The 22,019-nt window shown below is 40.7% G+C and overlaps 1 protein-coding gene across 2 annotated transcripts in view; it reads right to left on the bottom strand.

Annotated features, from left to right (window-relative positions):
- Positions 1-5,363: 5,363 nt before the first annotated feature.
- Trim36 (tripartite motif containing 36) overlaps positions 5,364-22,019 on the bottom strand; it is a 34,095-nt gene continuing 17,439 nt past the window's right edge. For both annotated transcript variants that reach the window (XM_048419525.3, XM_085699906.2), the window contains 6 exons: positions 18,418-18,513; positions 15,107-15,360; positions 14,555-14,679; positions 11,319-11,609; positions 8,387-8,684; positions 5,364-7,515 (listed from right to left, as the gene is read on the bottom strand). In XM_048419525.3, the coding sequence (XP_048275482.1) occupies positions 7,161-7,515; positions 8,387-8,684; positions 11,319-11,609; positions 14,555-14,679; positions 15,107-15,360; positions 18,418-18,513 (1,419 nt within the window). In that variant the 3' untranslated portion in view covers positions 5,364-7,160. The remainder of the gene's footprint in view (positions 7,516-8,386; positions 8,685-11,318; positions 11,610-14,554; positions 14,680-15,106; positions 15,361-18,417; positions 18,514-22,019) is intronic.

The raw sequence follows: 22,019 nt of genomic DNA, 5'->3' as shown, positions 1-22,019 counted from the left end.
TGTCTTTTAGCAGCTTTTGCTCCTTCCTCAGCCATCAAACAATTTAAAAACAACGCAACAATATGCAGTATCCAGATTCTCTGTGTATTTTCCATATTTATGTGGCTTTATTTTAAACTCTATTTCTTTTATTTTTAATTTTAATTTTTGGCTTTTTGAGACAGGGTTTCTCTGTGTATCTTCAGCTCTCCTGGAACTAACTCTATAGACCAGGCTTTCCTTGATCTTACAGAGATCTGCCTGACTCTGCCTCCCAAGTGTTGGGATTAAAGGTGTCTGCCACCACACCCAAATACTTTTCTTGATTCTTTTATTTTAAGAACTTTATCCTTTTTTTCTCTACCAAGCCTATATAGATTTTTAAATACACTGTAAGACATTTAGAGGTTTTCTTCATTTAAATCTATCTTTATTGTATAGCTCTCTTTTTCTGACTATGTGAGTCTTTAATTTGCTAAACAATATGGCTAGGATTAAAGCTGTGGCTTTGACAGCTGGATCCAGCCCATTCCTTAGCTTTTTGAGAGTCTAACCTCATGGCGGAGGTACTGGCCAGAGACATGTTTGTTGCCACAACTCCATGGCATTTCAAGGTCCCTGCCACCACCAAGAAGCATGCTGTCAGCAATTCATAAACACCATTTGTTTGGTGGCAGGGCCTCTTAAAAGAGCTGCAAAGTTTCACAGCTAAAGCTGAGTCAGGAAACCTCTCTTAAATGAGACACACTTACCTCTAGCAAAAAGAGCAAACCTGATAAATTGCTGCTACCAAAAAGCCACGCTTAATGCTATTGTTTTGTGTCTAGAATTATTTCCCAAGCTCTCTTAGGTTTTCTGTGGATGCAGTTGTCCACAAGTTGGGCACCATTTGTTGACTGATATTTCTGTCCCACCAGGTCCCACAACTGCTTAGTCCCAAATAAACACACAGAGGTCTACATTAATCAAAAACTGGTTAGCCCAGTAGCTCAGGCTTCTTATTAATTCTTACATTAACCCATTATTCTTGTCTGTGTTAGGCATGTGGCTTGGTACCTTTTTTGGCGAGGCAGTCACATCTTATGTCCTCTGTATTTGGGTGACAACTAAGTCATTCCTCTTCACAGAATTCTCCTATTCTCATTGCTCCACCTCTACTTCCCGCCTGGTTACCCCGCCTATACCTCCTGCCTGGCTACTGACCAATCAGCATTTTTATTAAAATCCAATTGACAGGGTACAGACCACTGTCCCACAGCAAGGGTCTGTGTGGATATCCATGGCCCATGTTGCCACCAAAAGACACAGGATGCCCAGTGTCTGGACTGCCACCTGTTGCCATGTAGGTATCCAAGAATTGCCCCCAGAGCCTGGTATGATTGGTCTATGCTGACACCTGGGGCTATGGTATTTTCTGAGTCTGAACTGCTGCTAAGGACTATGTCTGGTTCCATGACCCTACAACAACCAGGATCCATGTAAATATCTGTGACCCATGTTGCCACCAAAGGTCACACAGAAGCCAACTATGGCCTTGTTGATGTCCAAGGGCTACACCACCACTGTAACCACGCTGGTCTGGGTGGCCTGAACTGCCACACGGGGCCATGGTGTCATCTGGGACCCGGCTGTTGCCAAGGGCCATGTCTGGGTCCATGGCCCTATAGCAACCAGGGTTTGGATTGATGTCCATGGCTCCTGTCGCCACTGAGGACATGTGGATCTCCAGTGTTAGGTCAGCCACCTGAATCCATGTTGGTGTCCAAGGGCCATGCTGCAGCCAGGGTCATACAGATCTGAGTGATCCAATGCCATGGTGACACCCAGGCCAGAGCTGAAGCTGAGGGCCTTGTCTAAGTCTGTGACCATATTATAGCCAGGGTCTGTGTTGATGTCCGAGGTTTCTATTACCATCTAAGGCTATGCAGATGCCTGAGGTCTGGGGCTATGTTAGTATCCAAGGGTCAAGCTGCTGTTGGAGCCATGCTGATCTGAGTGGCCTGCACTGACAACACAGACCTGGCTGCTGCCAAGGACCATGACTGGGTGGGAGATACAGCAGCCAGGAGGCCAAAAGTACAGCAGGCAGGTAACCAAAATCTCTGAAGTATATAGGGAAAAGCCTCTAGGGGAAGGACAGCCCTGCTCCTGGGCTGGAGAGTTCAGAGTAAAGGGCCCGGTATACCAGCCATACAATGTAACAGGTAGGGACTGAGGGATGCTGGGAGAACCTGGCAACCAGGTATGCTTTGATATGTTAAGTAGGCACCTAGGCCATTTAACAGGACTCAGCTCAGATCTTCTACTATATTTCCTTGGCTCTGACCCTTCTTCATGATTGAGAGTAAATTATTTGCAAAATAGTTCCACAATTGGCTAAAAGATTTATTTGGTAGTTTGAATCATTCCAAAAGCTTGTTTGTTGAGTGCCCATTCCATGCTTTATGCTAAACGCTTTATGTGGATCTATTTTAACTCTGGTAACAATCTAAAAAGTGCACCAGTTGTCTATTTTAAAGGACAGGAGATTGAGAGTCATCAAAGCCAGCGTTCAATAAGCTCTCCAGGTGACCCACTGGGAAGTGCTGTTCTGCAGAACACAATACATCTAATTAACTAGGCTGTCGGTAGGTGTCATGAGCCACTAGATAAACTGGTCATGATCCACGTTTACCCTAAGTCCTTCCCTTTCACACTACATGAGCTCTTTTCACAGTTATATAATAACAAAGAAATACAACAAAACCCTACGACTCTGATTTCCCAGAAAACAGATCAGGTTTTTTTTTTTAATTTGATAAACTAAATTAACCTCAAATTGATTATTAATGCAATTCTCCAATGGGGGAGTAGATGAGTAAGCATTATGGAAAAACTTCAGTCCTCATGTATGAAAGTCAGCTAAAGGTTGAGTCAGAAGACAGAGACAGGCAGATCCAGAGCTGTACAAGATGTCGCTTATTAAAATTTTATGAACAGAAGCATTTCTTAGGTGGTAGCAAGTGGGTCTCTATACTCCTGGGTAGGAGGAAGGAATGTATGGTAAACAAGACAAAGGTGAGTGGAGGCTTGGAGTTTCTTTTTAAAAAAAAATAAAAAAGTTACAACAGTTAAGAAATAGTCTAGAGTCAGATGTCAGATAGATGGCTCAGAGGGTAAAGGTGCTTGCTACCAGTCTGGCGATCTGACTACCCACAGCTTGTCTCTGACACATGCACACACACACACACACACTAAAAAAAAGTCTGGGCATCAGTGGCCAGTATAGCATTGCTTGGCTGACTAATTTTTTGTCCTATAGGGTTTAAGATGCATTGCAGAGTCATTAACAGACAATATGAAGATTACAGCAAACACAGCTGCAGTCATGTCAAGCTCGATCCTTTAAAACAATTGCAGTTTGTTACTTTAGATAGCCCCAGGATAATTTTCTATGCAAATGTATGTTCATTATCTGTAAGAACGATCTATCTTGAGGATAACCCTGATTTTTTAGAAATAATTTTTATTTAATGCTTTTTTGAGAATTTCACAATTTCTGTATTTACATAATTTCTACCACCTCCTCTCACCCCTCTGGCTCCTTTCATGTTTTAACTCCCTTTCAAATCATGACCCCCTCCCTCTTTGATTACTGTTGTGATTATTATTGTAGACCCTGGAAGCGTTTTCTCGTCTCTATTACGATCCATGAAAACAGGACATCAGATAGGCTGTCTTGTTCACCTTAGATCTAGTGATACAATGTCTCAAATATAGCAAGAGTTGGCAACTTTCTGTAAAATAAATATTTGTAAACCAAACTTAACCAAATTTAAGTTTCTTTTTTAGGTGAAAGAATCCTATTTATAAATACGCAGATAAAATTTCTTTTTAAATAAATGTAAATTGGCCTGATACAATGTGATGTCTTAAAGCATTATTCCTGTGACATTCATTCTCAACTGTTTTCTCCATCAGTAAAACAATATATCCCCACAAAAGACATACTCACAGGGTACAACCAGATTATTGGGCTGATAAATGTTTTATTTCAAAAGGATATAGTTCTAACTCTTGCTATTTTCAGAAAGGAACAGTGAATGTATGAATTATTGTATAGCTTCATAAGAAGGTCTTACACCATCATCTTCTCCCTTTTTTTCCCCTGTGATGCTGCAGCTCAAACCTGGGGCCTCTCTGCCACCAAGCTACAGTCCCAGACATTTTATTTTATCTTAAAATTTAAAATAGGGTCTCATTAAGCTGCCCAAGCTGGAGCTCAGTCTGTGTAACCCAGACAAGACTAAATTTGAGATTTCCTGCCTCACCCACCAGAGCAGCTAGGTAGAACTACAGGTCTGTACTACCAGACCCACTGAAAGTCTTGTTAATTATGCATCTATATTAGGATCCGTCCACTAATTCTGTTAAAAAAAATTGACCCATTAGCATTAGCAAAAACTCTATGATCCACTACTGACCTATTGTGGAATAATCTTTTCATATACTGTGAAGAATTGTCACTCTGACTGGTTTAATAAAAAACTGAATGGCCAATAGCTAGGCAGGATTTCTGGGCAGAGAGGATGCTGGGAAGAAGGCAGAGTCATGAAGAGACTAGAAGGAAGCCTGACATGTAGGAGAGGAGGTAACAAGCCATGAGACACGTGGCAGCACATAAATTAATAGAAATGGATTAAGTTATAGGAGTTTGTTAGAAACCAGCCTAAAGTATTGGCATCACTTTCGTAATTAATAATAAGTCTCTGTGTCATTACTGGGAAGCTGGAGGTTCCAAGAAAAAAGTTCGACTACACCCATCCACTGATTCCATCAACTAAAAAAAGACCCATTAGCAAAAACTCTATTATCCACTACTGACCACAACTAACAGCATCATAACCCACAATGACGCACATGAATTAATGGACCGCTCACCTGGTCAATGCAATCTACAATGGACTACAGAAGAGGAAAAAAAAATGTTAAGACGATATAAGCAGACAAGTGAAATAAATTAGCTTCATCACATTAATCTTTTCTACTGATAACTTCCTCAAGAATTAAATGGTCAAAATAATTCTGTATAAAACTAACATGTGAGGGCTGGAGAGATGGCTCATGGGTAGAGTGAGTGCCGCTCTTCCAAAGGCCACGTCAGATTCCCATCACTCATGTCGGATGGTTCAAACCACCTGGAACGCTAGCTCCAGGATATCTGGTATTTCTGGACTCCATGGGTGCTCACATTCATGTGAACATGCAAAGCCATACACATGTGATCAAAAATAAAAGCTTTCATAACAGGTGTCACAAAGCATCTTTTAATACCTGTTTTGTTTCCGTTATCCACAAAGCATAGAAAAGTTCCTGGAGTGTAGATTTGAATAACCACACTTGACTTCCTTTTATCATTTTTTTTATTAAAAATGAAATTCCACCAAGCAATTTTTATACAGTGATACAGTGTTTGAAACAGCTTCCTTTTCCGATTCTTGTTAAAGCTTTGTAGTTTAAAATGTCTACAGGACGTGTGCTTACATGAGTATTGAGTGTCACACGGAACCACACATGTGACTTTAGCAGCTTTACTGCACAGTGATACAGGTAGCACTGTGCATTCTTTGTTTCCTATGTCATAAAGTGCTAGGTATACAGGAGAGGAAGGACAATCACTAAACACAAGTTCTTCAGAACTACCTACAGTGGGGGGTGACAGGAGTGGGTCTGATGCAGTGGGATCGACTTAACAGACAACTTCCATTAAAAATCATAATTAAAAAGTGTAAGACAAACAACTTCCAAAAATTTCGGTTACGCCACTAATATATTAGCACTCCATACGTGATCAGTGTAAGCCTTATTGTCCGGACATTTTAACCTTTGAAAAAAGGCAGTTCAAATAAAAAATATCTACTTAAAAGATCATCTGGGTACCTAGAGGATGGTCTTGCAGAAACCGACATCCAATTTAGAAAAGGTACAATTCCTCAAACCGAGCATACACAATCCTTTTGATTTTAGTTACTATTTCTAAATAATTTTGTGTTTTACTGATTCACACTACAAATGCTTATGACCACACAATGAGCCACAGACAATGCCACCCAGCTGGACAGTAGTAACATGTAATATGTCTGGTACTTTAATGCTGTTAAGATGGACAGTGAGCTTCTCAAATTTTTAAACACAAGCCAGAAAAACATGATGTGTAACATGTGTGTCAAAAATACAAAACTCACAAGACAGGTGTTCACCATCGGTCCATCTGCACTAGTATTTCTGAAAAATAATTCTTTAATATAAATACAAGTTTTTTCTGAAGTAAAAAAAATTTCTGGAAGAAAATTATATTGCAGTGAAAAGTTGCATGGGTTCAAGAACCTTTTGTTTCCTCTAAGAGACTATGCTTGCTACATACACCAAATAAGGAGCATTATAGTTCAGACAACTCTCAGAGATGTCCTTACCAAAAAATACAGTCTGTGGTCTATAAGAAAAAGAAAAAGCATTTGCCAGGCAATATACACTCAGTAGTTACACGCTTTAAAATACATAATTTTCTACTTAAATATACTACCATTTTATGGCCTTTGTCATTTTACCTCTCTATAACTTTATTTTCCTATTAACAACAAATTGAAGACTCATGGCTTCGGACTAATTTCTATCAATAGGCATTTAAGAGTATCTTCTCTTTGGACATGAACATGATACAAAAATGGAAAGAAAAAATAACAAGCACAAAAACCACAATAAATACTTTGTATCCCACCCACTCCAAAACAAAAGGAATGTAGATAATAGTAACATCAGCTGACTTAAATAAATTAGAGTCCTCCTGCCCAAAGAGAAGGACCAGCTGTCACTTTACCTGTCTGGGACTGGTGTCAACAATGTGAAAGGCAGAACAGCGGCATGGAAGAGGCAAGACTGTGAAGGCCTTCTGAGTTTTAAGGCTCACACACTAGCTGGATATGGCGGTGCCCACCTATAATCCCAGCACTCTGGAGCCCCCCACAGGAATACAGAGTTTGACAAGACCCTGGGTGTCAAACAAAACAAGATAAAACAAAGAATCGCACACTACAAACAGGTGTGGTGACAGAAGACATGAATGACATGTAATTGTTACGAAGACTGACACCAACGCATGGCTTCGTCCATGGTTTTCATCCTCGCCACATGGGGTGTCCGAGCTACACGTCTTCTTCATAGTCCAGATACTTCGCTGTGATGGGTTCTTCAAGCTGAATTCCTCCACTGCCCATTAAGGCAAATGCTGGATACATTGTATGTGAGCAGTCTACCTGGCGCTCATACAGGCATTTCATGTGATCCATATCATAGAAGCTCACTTTACCTTTATCACAGTCTAGGAAAATCCCTATACTTGTTGGCATGGGAAGAACTCTATTTTCGGGTTCATTAGAAGAAGTAGGTGACTTGGGTATAAAAAATTTCTTCATGCCTATAGTAACTAAGGTAAACGGTTGTGAAGAATCGAAGCAGGCATCTTCACTCCCACTGTCATGGCCACTGTCTTGTTCATATCTACAACACAACAAACACAGGCTCTTACTTATCTCCAGCCCCAGCCTCCCAGGATCCTCAACACGTTCTCAAAAGAATAACATACGTTGTTCTACAGTTAACACGCACAAAAGTGATCTGTTAGCTCACATAAACTAAGACTGCACAGCACCGTTTAGAGCTGTACTAGGCCCTCAGTACCAAATTCCCTATAGCACCATCGAGTTTGACCTAAATTTATACACAAATGGAAACTGAAAAATGCATTTCTACTGAAAAAAATCAGAGGTGGGTGAAGGGCTTAACTTGAGATTAAATGTTTATGGTACACAATGGAATGTCATAAAATACAAAGACCTATGCCCTCATCCATGGAATTAATAGACTAAAGTAAATAACTAGGCACTCGAGAGAACGTGAGATAAGACATGGCCCATTCTCCTCTTGAGAACCCTACTTTCTAACTGTGATTCCCACATCTAGAACAAATAATGAAATTGTTTTTCCCTCTGGGAAACATGAAAAGTCTTAGAAAATTCTAGTAGGGTAAACAAAGGAGTTAAAGGCATCTCACTGGATGGGTAGATTTAACACACCTTTAGGAACTATAGGAAACTTTCAAACTGTACGCTCTGAAGCTGAATCATAATCAAGAGGAAATCAAAACAGACTAACTCCCTCAGAGCAGCAAAACTTAAATGTTAATTATTCTGTGAATGAATACAAGATGCCCTGACTGCTGCTCTAAAGCAGCCACAGGACAGAGCTGATCTCCTGAATCTAGGAAATGTGTGTTCCAAATGTAACGAATGAGTCCCAGTTTGTGTTCAGGGTGATCTTTTGCAGCACTGATATTTACGTTCTCAAGTTCTCCATGAAGGAAGGAACCTACCTGGGACTAGCGGTGTCCCGGGGAGACCGCAGCCACTCCTGCAGTTTGTCGCTAGAGGCAACTCCCACTTTGACCAGGTATGAATACGGTTCCACACGGCAGGCCCAGAAGTGTTTCCCCTTCATTATTCCCACGTCTCCGATGATGTAGTCTAAACTTGTGTAGTAGCCCACTTGGATGCGCTCCGCAGCCAGGAGGACGTTAAACCCAGCTCTGCTCTCCACCCGGTCTCTCTTCAGGTTCAACAAGAGGTGCTCGTTGTTATAACCACACTTCGCATCAAACAGGAAACTGAAAACTGAGTGGAGGTTAAAGTGAGTAATCTGAGCAACATCTATGAGCATTTCTAACAGTTAAGGCTGAATTTGAAGGTTTTCAAATAGAAATTAACTACTGAAGGGATGCAAAGATGAGCTATGTCAATCAAAATTCCAATGCAGCAGTAAGTTCCAGTATATTCTCTGTACCTGAAGATCTTCAGAAATATCCAAACCAGAAGCCCATGTTTTAGATGCTTGTAAACATTTATAAGTGCATACACTGGAATCAGAAATGTTAATTACTCTATATAAAATGTATTTAATCACTCATCTTTTAAAAATATTCATTTTATTATTTTTAATTATGGGGCTATGTGCACATGAGTGCAGTGCCCATGGAGGTTAGTTTAATTTCCTAAGAGGAGTTATATATTTATAAGCATTCCAAATTTTATTAATTTCAGGATTTATAAGATGTTTCCCTTATCAATCAACACAGCAGACATGAGTAAGGTGGTCCTGTTTGAGAAGAGAAGCGTGGGTTTTCAGGTCAGAGAGGTTTGCATCCAGCTCAAACATTTCACAGAAAATTGATCTACACTTTAAACTCCTCATTTGCAGAATAGAGCTAACTCAACTATTGTATGCATAACATTTATTGCTAGCCAATGCAGACACAACAAAAACTGCACCAACAAAATAATGGGTAAAGAAATGTGGTAGATGTTCAGAGGAGTGCTAGCAAGCCTGAAAAGAGGAAATCACAAAGCACACTATAATGTGAACACACCAAAATAAACCAGATGCAAAAAGACAAGCAATGCACAATTCGGCTCTTCTGAGGGCCCAGAGTCAAACCCTCAGAAAGAAAGAATAGAGGCTACCAGTGTCTATACGGAGAAGGGTGAAAAGCTGTTTATACAGATTTTCAGGTGAGATTTAAAATGTTTTCTGGAGATGTGAATGATGGTAGCTGAATAATGCTATGAATGCAGTTTCTATCCCTAAAATATGTGCTTACAGTGGTAACTCTTATCTGTATTATATGACATTAAAAACTTGGCTGCCAGCAAGCTAAAGCCAGGCCCCATACAGAGGCAGGTCTCTCTATTTGGCGATGGCTAATGTCCTGGCATAGCTAATCTTGACTCTTTTCCTTCTCCAGCATCTCCTACTTTGTACAGTAATTCTAAACAGCCCCGGTATTTATGTAACTTCTCTTAGAGAGGAAAATAAAACTCTCAGCCTGCCCTCTTCTCCTTCCTATACAGCTGCTACTAAAAATAACAGCCATGTCCAGAAAAATCCTTCTACTTTCAGAGACTGAAAATTAAAGATAACATTCAGCATTAAATGTCTACTGAAGTCAGGTGGTGGTGGCATACTCCTTTAATTCCAGCACTCGGGAGGCAGAGGCAGGTGATCTCTGTGAGTTTGGTGCCAGGCTGGTCTACAGAGAGAGTTCCAGGACAGTCAACAAAGCTACACAGAGAAACCCCGACTTGAAAAACCAAAAAAAAAAAAAAAAATGGTCTACTGAATACTTGAACATTCAACTTATTTTAGTAAAACTGAATAAAAAGAAAAACAATTTCAGACAACCCTATATATTTTTATATTCTAATATGTTTAAAGGCTACAATATACCTGGAAAGTATACACACACACACTCTTTCTCTCTCTCTCTCTCTCTCTCTCTCTCTCTCTCTCTCTCTCTCTCTCTCTTTACATTGAACAAGAGCAGAAAGGAAAGACAGAATTCAGAAAATATGGATATATAAGGCACTAAAACGGGTGGAGTCCATGGTCTAAAAAACAACTGAATGCATCCAAGGCAGTGATAGGCAGGACAAAAAGCTTTCCCTCTACAGTGTGCGAGCACAATTTTAGTTCTGAGTGTCCATCACCTATGGAGACTCCGCAGTAGACACCAACTAACCTGTATGCCCTTCCTAGCCAGTATAGCTCTTCAGCCTCTCTAATAAGTAATTCCAGCATGACCTGGAAAGAGAGGCAGGGTACCAGGGACCAGGAAGCTGTCTGTGTGGAGGGAGAGCTTGCCTCATGCTCCCAATATATACCTGCCACCCTCGTGTGCAGAGAATTACACTGGGACTTAGATTAAATCACATCAATGAATTTTAAAGACAACTATCAATATTCTGCATTTTTGATACTGTCATTTACTGACCTCTAAAAAAGTCCCAGAACCATGCTATTGCTTTATGTTTTGGGTTTTTTTGCTTTGAAACAGGGTCTTATGATTTTGCCCTTCGTTGGTCAAGTACTCACTATGCAGACCAGGCTGGCCTCAAAATCAGAGATCTGCCTGCCTCTGCTTCCTAAGTGCTGGGATTAAAGACATGTTCCCCCAAGTCCATGCTGTTGTGCAACTTTAATTGTTTAAAGTAGCATTCAAGTCATTTGTAAGCCACTTTAGTCCCAGTCATTAAAAAGCCTGTTTTTTTTTTCTATCTGTTATCAGTTAAATTTAATACAGCCTCTGAGGTGATAGGTGGGGATTCAGATCTCTTCTAAATCTCAGCCAAGAATGAAATCTACTTGTCTAGAGTCTTTCAAAGCACAAAGCCAGTTTCAGTATAGGTTTACAAGAAGACACCACCATTTGACACTTCCAGGCCTCTCCCACTCTGCCTCTCTGAGTCCAGTACCTGGAGCTGGAGGGGTGTGCAGAACCAGCTCTCGGCTGCAGGGGCTGCAGATGGAGCCTCTATAAGCCCTCACTCGGAAAGCATAATGACTGTTGCTTTCAAGGTTGGAGACAACTTTACTTGTGCCGTGCACTTCCATCTCATTCCACGACATCATCTCCTCATCTCTATTAATCTTCCGGTACTCAAGAACATAGCTGTCGGCTTTGTCCTTTTCCGGTTGGTGCCAGTCTATCAAGGCGTTATTATACACTTTGCTCTGTTCCTCGTTGATCTCGGGAATGTCTATGCCTGAAAAGATTGAGACAGAACATGATGTTAAGATAGTAGCTCCCTCAGCAAAAGCGAAATATTGACAGTTTCCATAGTATCCAAGAAAATTTTAAATTTATAATACTATGCTTAAGAAAGATAGGACATATAAAATAAGGTAAATTTGTAATTATTACTGAAATGGGAAAAATAAGCGAAAAAGTAAACAAAAATTAAGCCATGATTACAGCATTAAGTGGTATCATTATTAATTCTAAAGCACTGGAAATTCTATTTTTTAAAAACATAGGCTTTCCCCATAGTGAGTTGTGACTCTAGAAGTAAAATTTTTATGTATATTTACACAAACCATTTCAATACTTAAAAGATTAAGTTTTGTGACTTTCAACCAAATTCTATTGAGCATTTCCTTTCATGTTTTCTAATGTAGACTTGCAAAACCAAATACTTTTTCTTTGTGTAGACATGAAGCAGAAAGCAGCAGGGGGTTCAGCTGGGACAGTGTTTGCTATACAAGCTTGAGTCCCCGAGCTCTGGTCTCCAACACCCACAGGGAAGCTGGCCGTGGTGGCACGTGATGCAGCTCTGGGAAGAAGACACAGATCTCAGGAGCTCACTGGCCTGCTGGTCTAGCCAAATTAGTGAGCTCCGGGTCAAGTGTGGGACCCTGCCTCAAAAGAATAAGACTTTGGTCTACACACACACACACATACACACACAGACATATACACACACACACAAACATAAAAAACACTTAGAAAACAGAAACTAAAGTAGGGAAAACCCACAAAAATATTTAGGCCATTTCAAGGTAATCCCTGCACCAATTTTATTTAGATTTTACCAAAATTTTTCCATAATATTCCACTGTATAGATCAATCAAGATTTATGTATTTGGGAGAAAAAGTTTCTAATATTTTTCTAAAATATTTATTGAAAGTTTATATGTTTAAAGCCAGCCATGTAGCCCCCAGTTGTAATCTCTGTAGTTAAGAAGCAGAAGCATAACTGTAAATACAGAGCCAGCCTGGACTACATAATGAGTTGCAAATTAGACTAGGCTATCGTTTCTCAAAAAACAAAAAGCAGACCAATGTCGCAGCTAAACCCTTGTGCACACACATAACCTTTTCTCTACACTACACTCGTAAGCCTGGTATACGGTAAGGTCTAAAGTCACACGTATGTTGGACATGACAGCGCATCCTATAATCCCAGTGTGGTCAGGGGACTGAGCTCAAGGTCATCCTCTGCTACACACTAGTTTTTTGTTCAGCGTGTATAAAATACTTAGCATGCACAGCCACACACACACCATTTACATCCAACCACGAAGGAGGAAAGGAAGGAAAGGAAGTGCCCGCTTCTTTTCATTTCTTCCACAGCCTGTGACTACAGCCTGAAGACCACACAGCCACGATAAGATCCGGGAACACAGCCAACGCACACGTTAAAGTTAAAAAGCTCTCAGGACCAAGTCACAGAGTATCTTCAGCCACACAGTTGCTATAAGAATGGGCATGTAGGAAACATGAAATATATCCACAGGCAGGAAATGGGGGCTCCCTCTCTCTCCTATCCACAATTTTCTTGGTCCTTTGTTGTATACTGAGCATAACCCACAATTACCTATGGTCAGCCTTACCCTTCCAGGGGCAATGTTTGGAAGGATTACCCTTCCATGGGTAAATGCATAAGACCCAAAAGTAAGCTAACATATATCTAAGAAGCAACTGGTGTACACAGAACCAACAGTCTAGGCAGTAAAATCAGCATTTGAAGTTACAGTACCTGTTTGGAAAAGATTGTAATAAATACCAGGTTCAGATATAAGTTTAAGAAGAAAGATGCCACAGAAACCCACAGTTTTTAATTTTTAAGAAGACATATTTCCTTTTTCAAAAAACATCTTTTTAAAATAGGTTTTAAGGATTATATGTTTGGGCCCAGGTATGAGTGCAGGTGCCCTCGGAGGTCAGAAGGCATTAGATCCTGGAGCTGGCACAACTGGCAGAGGAGAGTCACCTCATGTAGGTGCTGTGGGACAATGCTCTTGTACACTGTAAAGATTTGTCACTTGCATTGGTTTAAATAAAATGCTGATTGACCAGTAGCCAGGCATGAAGTATAGGTAGAATGATTAGGCTAGGAGAATTCTGGGAGGCAAAAAGTCAGAAATGTAGTTACTAGCCAGATGTAGAGGAAGCAAGATGAGAATGCCTCACTGAGAAAAGGTTCCAAGCCACGTGGCTAAACATAGACAAGAATTATGGGTTAATTTAAGTTGTAAGAGCTAGTTAATAATAAGCCTGAGCTAATAGGCCAAACAGTCTATAATTAATGTAAGCCTATGTGTGTTTATTTGGGACTGAAATACAGAAACTTCCATCTACATGTGGGTGTTGGGAATCAAATTCAAGTCCACAACAGAGCAACTCCCCGCTCTTAACCCCTGAGCATCTCTTCACCACCTAGCCTGTGCCGCTTCAACTTCACAAGAAGAAAAACTTCAGCAACGCAAATGCAGTAAGATATAAAAATAGAAGCCCTCCCTGTGTTCCAGGGTGTTCCCTGAAAGTTTATGTGTTGAAATCATAACCCTGATTGTGACAGCAGTCTCAGAAGGTTGACTGTATTTGGAGACTCCATCTACAGAGGGATGCTAAATTAAGATGAGATCCTCACAGTGGGTCCTAATTCAGTATGGCTGGAAATACAAAATATATCTTGAGCCGGATTTCATGTACTAAAAATATCATAAGCTTATAATTTTTAAAAAATGTGATACCATATATATATAATGTTTAAAAAACCGGGGTATAGCTTTATGTACAAAAACACAGGCATAAAAACAAGGTTGCAGGATAGATGATCATGAGCAAATTATGTCAAAGAGGGGAGGGGAATGCATTTCTGCAGCATGCTAGCCAGTAAGGGAGGAGGCATGGCCTTCACCACTTACCACTAGAGAAAAAGGACAGTTCTCCGAGCACCTCTGTCTGCTTGGTTGTGTTAACGACATAGTCTTCAAAAGAAGCTTGGGCTGCGGGTCTGAAGCTCTTCAGAGATTCCGTAGCTTTCTGGATTCTGTGGGCAGACATATTTCATGTGAAAGCCATTCTTTAAAAAGGCAAGTCAGTCTAAACACCTGCAATGCAGCAGACCAAAGAAGCAGACACTGCATTCAGCACCCAGGATGCAGCAGACCCACACTGCTTGTTAACACCAGGAATCACCTGGTGGGAGCTTTCAAAAGCTAGTGGCACACTCCTTTAATCCCAACACTCGGGAAGCAGAGGCAGGTGGATCTCTGTGAGTTTGAGGCCAGCCTGGTCTACAAGAGCTAGATCCAGGACAGGCTCCAAAGCTACAGAGAAACCCTGTCCAAAAAAAAAAAAAAAGAAAAAAGAAAAGAGAAAAGAAAAATAAAGAGAGAGAGAGAGAAGAAAAGAAAAGAAAAGAAAAGAAAAGAAAAGAAAAGAAAAGAAAAGGAGTTAAAGAGCAAAGCTAGTACCTGAGATGGAGCTGCTTCGCTGTCTGTACAAAGCAAGACTGATCCGTCTCTTTCAGGACTTCCTGAGCATATCCCACAAGCCCGTTGTTCTCCAGAAGGCCTTGGTACTCTTCCACTTGCGTGTGAAATTTGTCTAGTCTTAGTTTCTTAGAGGCATCTATGGCTTTCAGAACAGATGACTTCCTGTCTTCTAGGATTTCAAAGAGCTTTTCAAAATGGGCCAGTGCTTCTTCCTTCGCCCTTTCTCCATTGCACTAGAGTGAGACACACAGTGTTACCTCACATGCTGAAACCAACCTCTCATTGCACTAGAGAGAGACACAGTGTTACCTTGTGTGCTGAAACCAACCTCTCCACTGCACAAGTGCAGACTTCAAGCATTATCACACCCATAAACCCAATCTCTCTGTTGCACTAGTGCAAAACACACAAGCTTGACCTCATCCATAAACCCAAAGGTATTCTCATGATGTCCTACTTACGTAATATCAAACTCAACAAAACAAGGCCAGACATTGCAAAGAGAAAGTTTTTGTCTGATCCTGAAATCTTCAAAGGAGTAGTTTGGCATCAAACACATGAGAACAACTGTCAGCTTCCATTTAGATTAGATTTGTTAATTTCAGAACTTTGTGCTTTTAAAGCCCATTAACAGAAGAATTATTCAATTAAATGAGAAAGTTTTCAGTGATAAAGTAAAGGGCAGAGGTGCTCTGACTTAAGCACAAATGCTGCAAAAGCACGGTTCTAGAGAGTTTGTAACTCACCCCAAACTCAGGAATCTTTCTAAATGAGGAAGCTATTATAAAGCTAAATTACAGTCAGACATTTTAAAAACGACATTCTATACTAAGGTATTTAAAATTCATTTGCTTTAATCCTTACTCAGCCATTTGCTATAGGCTAAGCTGAGGCTAGGCATGCGCTCCGGGTCCAGTGCCTACCACTCTCCCTCTCCCACAGAAAGCTCAAGGATAACAGAAATGATTCAAGTTCCTATGAGGATTAATAAGGATTATTTACATAAAAAGCATACCATAATGCCAAACACTCTAAGCATTCTTATTATATATTTTTTTTCTGTTTTATAGAATAATCCTGCCTATAATGTGTATTAAACATGTTGATTTGGGGATTTGTTTGAAACAGAATCTTTCTTTTTTTTTTTTTTTTAAACAGAATCTCTTTATAACACACCGGTCCTCCTTTCTCACCCTCCCTAGTGATGGGATCACAAATCTATGTCACCCTGCCTGGTGCAAATGATTTGAATTTTAATAAAACCAGAGCTCAGTAAGATTTGGGAAAAATAAAAGAGTTCAGTGAGCACTGGTGAGCGCTCATCAGTGTGCGGGAACAGGCATGGCAGAGGATGCTTCAGAAGTCCCATGGCCTCTGGACCTCATTAGCAAGGAATATCCTTCAAACTCCCTTCTCAAAAGTCCCACTTTTGCTTCTGAAGGCTTTTTTTCCTAAGTAACATACAAAGTGACAGGTTTCATCAGGATAGCTTTATATTTACCATCATACTTTGTTCTAGTTCAGTTTTTAAAGGAGAAAGAGAACAGTAAGATTCAGGTGAATCTCAGAATGGCTCTCCACATTAACCTCAGAAGTACTATGCACAGATAACAGCTAGAGTTGCAGGCACAGATGCTGTCTCAACACCACAGCTGAAGATGGAGAGAAACATGGCATTAATTTGGGTTTCGTTGCTGCTGTTGTTTTCTTATGTCTTCTGTGGTGTTGGTGATGCAGACCAGGACCCAGCCCCCTTGTCCTGTACACAAGATACACATTCTCTATCACTAAGATACATCGTCAGCCCCCATTATTTCTTAACTATTTCACTTCCCACTAGGGAAAATATGTCAAGAAGTAAATCTTGGGGGCTGTAGAAATGGCTCAGCGGTTAAGAGCACTGACTGCTCTTCCAGAGGACCCAGGTTCAATTCCCAGCACCCACATGGCAGCTCACAACTGTCTGAAAATCCAGTTCCAGGGGACCTGACACCTTCACACCAATACACATAAAATAAAAGATAAATAAATCATAAATTTAAAAAAAAAAAAAAGAAGTAAATCTTGTGCTAACCTATATATTTTATATTTAATTATAAATTTTAAAATGATCATGAGGAAAAGGAAAAAGAAACAAAAAAAAGAAATAAACTCCACTCCGCATATTAAAGCCTATTAAAGACCCTTGAGCTGTCAAATACCCAAACCTACTCAAACTTACTATATTTCAAAAATGCTACTACTTCTTATTTAATTTTTTGTTTTTATTTATTCATTCATTCCCAGGTGCTAGGCTTACAGGTATGAGCCACCAGGCCAGTTTACTTCCCATTTTTTAAACTGAAGTAGACTGTAATGCACAGATTGGTGTAAAGGTGAGGACTCTATAAATACACATCCGACCAGCAGGATGCTCAGACAAAAGAACAGGACTGGCATCCCAGAAGCCACACTCAAAGCTGCTACAGCACTGATTCACCCTCCTCAAGAATAGTCTCATGAAATTTGAAAATATAATCTGGTTTCACTGTTCAGTTACTTAAAAAATACTTATTTAATGTATATAAGCATTTCACCTGCATAGATGCCTGTGTATCATCCAGACACCTGGTGCACATGGAGGTTAGAAAGAGGCACTGGGTTCCCTGGAACTGGAGATGGCTGTGAACTACCATGTAGGTGCTGGGAATAGAACCAGTGTTCTCAACCACCGCTAAACCATCTCCCCAGAGCAGTCTGGATACGTTCTATAAATGTCCTTACGGCATCACCCCTTCCACAGCGTGTGGCAGGATATACCTATGCTATGTGTGCGGTCCCATTGCTATCTGTACTCCTCTGTTGATGGGCATGTGGGTCTGTCGATGTACTCCTCTGCTGATGGACCTTGCGGTCATCACAAACAAAGCAAGCATGACTACTCATCCTTACACAAGTAAGCAAAGCATGTCTTCAGCCGTCCCTGGAGTTTTAGGTAACCCTGGGCCTATCGCAGACAGTAATTTTCCAAAGGCTAGCTGCTCATTTGTTCTCCTGCAGGCCACTGTTGAAAGCTACTCTTTCCTTTTGACTTCTGAGCCCTTGCTAGAGTCACATCCCAATAACACCTGAGCCCTGACCACACAGGAATCTAAGGCACATATTCTAGAACTGTATCTGCCACAAGCTCTAGAAAAGCATAGGAGTGAGGTCACACAGTCCCCAGCACAGGGAACACATTCGGGATTTTATCAATAAGCGAATGCCTGGATGGGTGAATGAAAAACTATGCTGGCCACTTTATAACTTACCTCTGTTTCTTTCATTAACAAGTTTAGTTCAGAAATTTGACTCTTCACTTGGCCTTCCTTACCAATAAGGAAATCAATGTCCTTTGAAAGCTTCTCCTGTGGAAACACACAGAACACAAGTACAGAAACAAATCAACAAAGACTTCATGCAATTTTGTAAATTACACAGTACCCATCCTTCCTGATGAGCAGCAAGATTGGCTATAGTAATTAACTCAAGGCAAATATTTACCGGCCTGAATTGCATAGGCCCAAGGTCATATGAAAGATTAAATGAAGGCTGGAAAAAAAGGGTAAGTGATAGTCAAAAATTCCCAATGCTTGAGTAGTACATTTTTGTTGTTTAATTATCACTCTCAGAATCCTTGCTTATAAGGCTTCTAAGCAAATTGAAGGTTGACAGCTCAAATACTAAGGCCTCCCATTACATTGCACAATTTAGACACACATACACAGCAGGAAAACCACCAAGGACTAGTTCAAAATAATCCCAGGTCATCCCAGCCTCGCTATTATTTCAAGTAATTTGTTTTGTAAATTAGCTATTCTGAACACCATAATTCCTCATTATGTGGAAGTAATGTAATCAAAATTACATTGTAGGGTTTGGTAAAGTTTCTAGTTTGTTCTAAAAAGCATTCTGCAATGAATCTAAAGTACATTTTTTTAACCTCCTTGAGAGCACTATGGACTACCAAGTCACAACAGATAAATGGATTGAGTCTAAATGAAAAATGAGAACACCCAGGAAGCGCCTCCCAGGGCAGAGGGGATGAGATGTCCAGGATGAGGCCATTCCAGGATCCTGCTTACTGCTGAACACCTGAGATGCAAAGTGCGGGCAGGAAGAGAGAACAACAGCTTGGTGTCTGAGGATTCAGGAAGTCGGTCTCCCATCTATTTCATCTTCCTCTTTTTTTTAACCATATACTACATGAGAGGAAAAGAGGATGTGTGCAGAAAAAGATGTGATTGGCTCTGCGGGACACATCTCAGTCTCAGAAGCGACCAGATACGGTAACACCCTTTGGGAAGATTCACTCGAGAAACAGGAAGTGGCTGACAGGAAAAGAACATCATTTCTGGACATGGACACACACACACAAACAAAAAACAGAAAAAAAAACAGAATGGCTTGGGGATTTAGCTTAGGAGTGGGGATCTAGTTCAGGAGTGGGGATCTAGATCAGGAGTGGGGATCTAGCTCAGGAGTAGAGCACTTGCCCAGCATATATGTGCAAAGCCCTGGATTTAATCCCCATCACCTGCATCAATAGATCAGCCAGACAATTAAAAACAAGAGCCGGATGTGGTTGCACAAGCCTATAATCCTGGCACTTGGGAGGTAGAAGTGAGAGGGTCAGGAGCAAGGCCTGGGCTCCATTAAATCCTTGAGACACAGAGACATTAGAGATACAGAGACAGAGACAGAAAGAAGCCAGAAACTTACAAGACAATAATGCTATGAAGAGATAGAAAATCTTTCGTTTTGACTTAGCATTTTATCCATCTAAGGAACCCAGAGTTCCTGAAGCACAAATACTGCACAGTCAATAGTTGAACCAGAAACCTACTCACAATTAAATAGCATAACCACTCTCCAGGAGCAGAGGGTATTTAACCACACCACAAGCCAAATGGCAAGTCTAGCACTGCCCCTTATGAGCCAATGCCGAGAACTTAGGCATAAGCAGCAGGCATCATTGTTTTTTCTTAACTACGGTGATAAAGAAATTTGGTCATTAAAATGGATATAAGTGTTCTAAAACAGCTTAAACTAAACACAGGGAGGCTAAGATAAACTACAGAAGAGCAGAAGGCAGAATCCAGAAATAGGGACAAGGGCATCATCAATCACAAGATTGTTAACACTCAAAGTCTCTGGCCAGTCCTATCCTTTATCCAAAGTAGCACCAGGCTTCTCAGGCTGGCCAGATCCAGGAAGTCTGTTTTTAAGGACTGGCAGTGTTTTCATGTCAGAATGTTTGCTCTCAAACCATAAGCACTAGATGCTGACCCTAGGTATTAGTGATAGAGGTAAATGTGAGAATCAAGGCTCCAGTCTGCAAGGAGTTCACATAGCAGGACGACAAGTTTTAAATAAATCAGGCCTCGAAAGCTTTAGAAACTCATCAGAAGCCAACTTCTCAAAGATTCCAAAATTCTGTAATTACAAAACAGTGATGTGCAAACAAATGACTTCCTCCCCGTGAACACTTATGGTAGACACTAGTGATAAGAACTCACCAATCTCATTGACACTTATGACAGAGTCTGTCAAGGATTCTTTGGGTTTCTTGCTTGTTCTCTTCCTCTAAGGCCAAAACTGCCCCACTATTTGTCTAACTGTGCTCTCCGTAGGAATTACAGGATTCCTAACAGTCTCCTTTTTTATATGTTACAGATTTAACTCATAAGATAAATTCCAAAGATACACACCATCACCAAATGGCTGTCTTATGTACTGGAGCATCACAATCTATTCAATCTTACCATGGCCCCTTAAATAGACTCTCCTCTGCTATCCATCCCATCCCACTGTCCACCCTTGGTCCGTTCAAAGCACCTGGATGCAGTTCTTGACTCCAAATCCCTAACAGCAGTTAGGGTGACATCTGAGAGGTGGGAGGAGAGTCTAGGAGTTAAACAGACTTCCTAGTGCATAGACAGACAGGGAGAAGGACCACGGCTAGATATTAAAGATGGCAAATCTCCAAAATGGCCATCTCATCTCTTCCTCAACCTGCTGACTTGAGACAAAAGTCTAGCAGCTTTGCTTCCTATCACTGATGGGCATGCTCAAGGAATACAAGACCAGATCAGGGCATGTCACACCAAAGCTGCTGATGAATCCTATCTGTCTTCAAACTGGCTAACCCTAAAGTCGGGAGGTCAACTCTTCAGAGGCTTTAAAAGCCCAACCTTTAAGAATAGTGAAATTTTTTTTCTTCCCAAGTTCTCCTCTGCTTCAAAGAGGGTATTTTTCTGTGTGTATTTATGAAGTAGACCAAATTTCACAAGTCTCAGAAGGTTCCTGAAACTTACAAGATTAACCAGGTCATACTCCCCAAAGTTATATAAGTCATAACTCACTCACCAGCCAAGTCACCTGCAACCCCAACTGGGGGCTCAGGGACACAGCTGTGGTGGGCTTTTCAGTGATGCAGCTGCCTGTGAACCACCTGTGTTTCCAGAAGTAGCCACAATGAGCTCGTTAATTCATCAACTTGGACTCAGCTAGATATGGGGCAAGAAGATGCTTATTCACATCTCCCCAAGAAAAGCCAAACAGCAAAGCAGAACCCTTGAAGTAGGAAAAGGCTGGCCTCTATAGCTATAAGAGGCAAATACCAAACCAGGTTTTGAGAACCATTTTCCCTCTATATATCACATTACCAAAGAAACCCCAGTAACCAAAACAACAGAAAAGTCATTCAGCAGCAGTGCCAAAGTCTGTTTCATACAAGCAATCTAGGAGAATAATGCACAACTAGCATGGCCCTGTGCTCAGAAGGTACAAGTTGAAAGGTGATACTCAGCTTTGCTTCATCTCTAGAGATGTTCAGAATAAAATCTCGGGAAGAACAAACATGTGATACTTT

Source organism: Myodes glareolus, chromosome 13, assembly GCF_982192425.1.
Source record: "Myodes glareolus chromosome 13, mMyoGla1.1, whole genome shotgun sequence".
NCBI lineage: Eukaryota > Metazoa > Chordata > Mammalia > Rodentia > Cricetidae > Myodes > Myodes glareolus.
The sequence above is the reverse complement of the archived record's forward strand: the minus strand, read 5'-3'. Positions and strand labels throughout refer to the sequence as shown.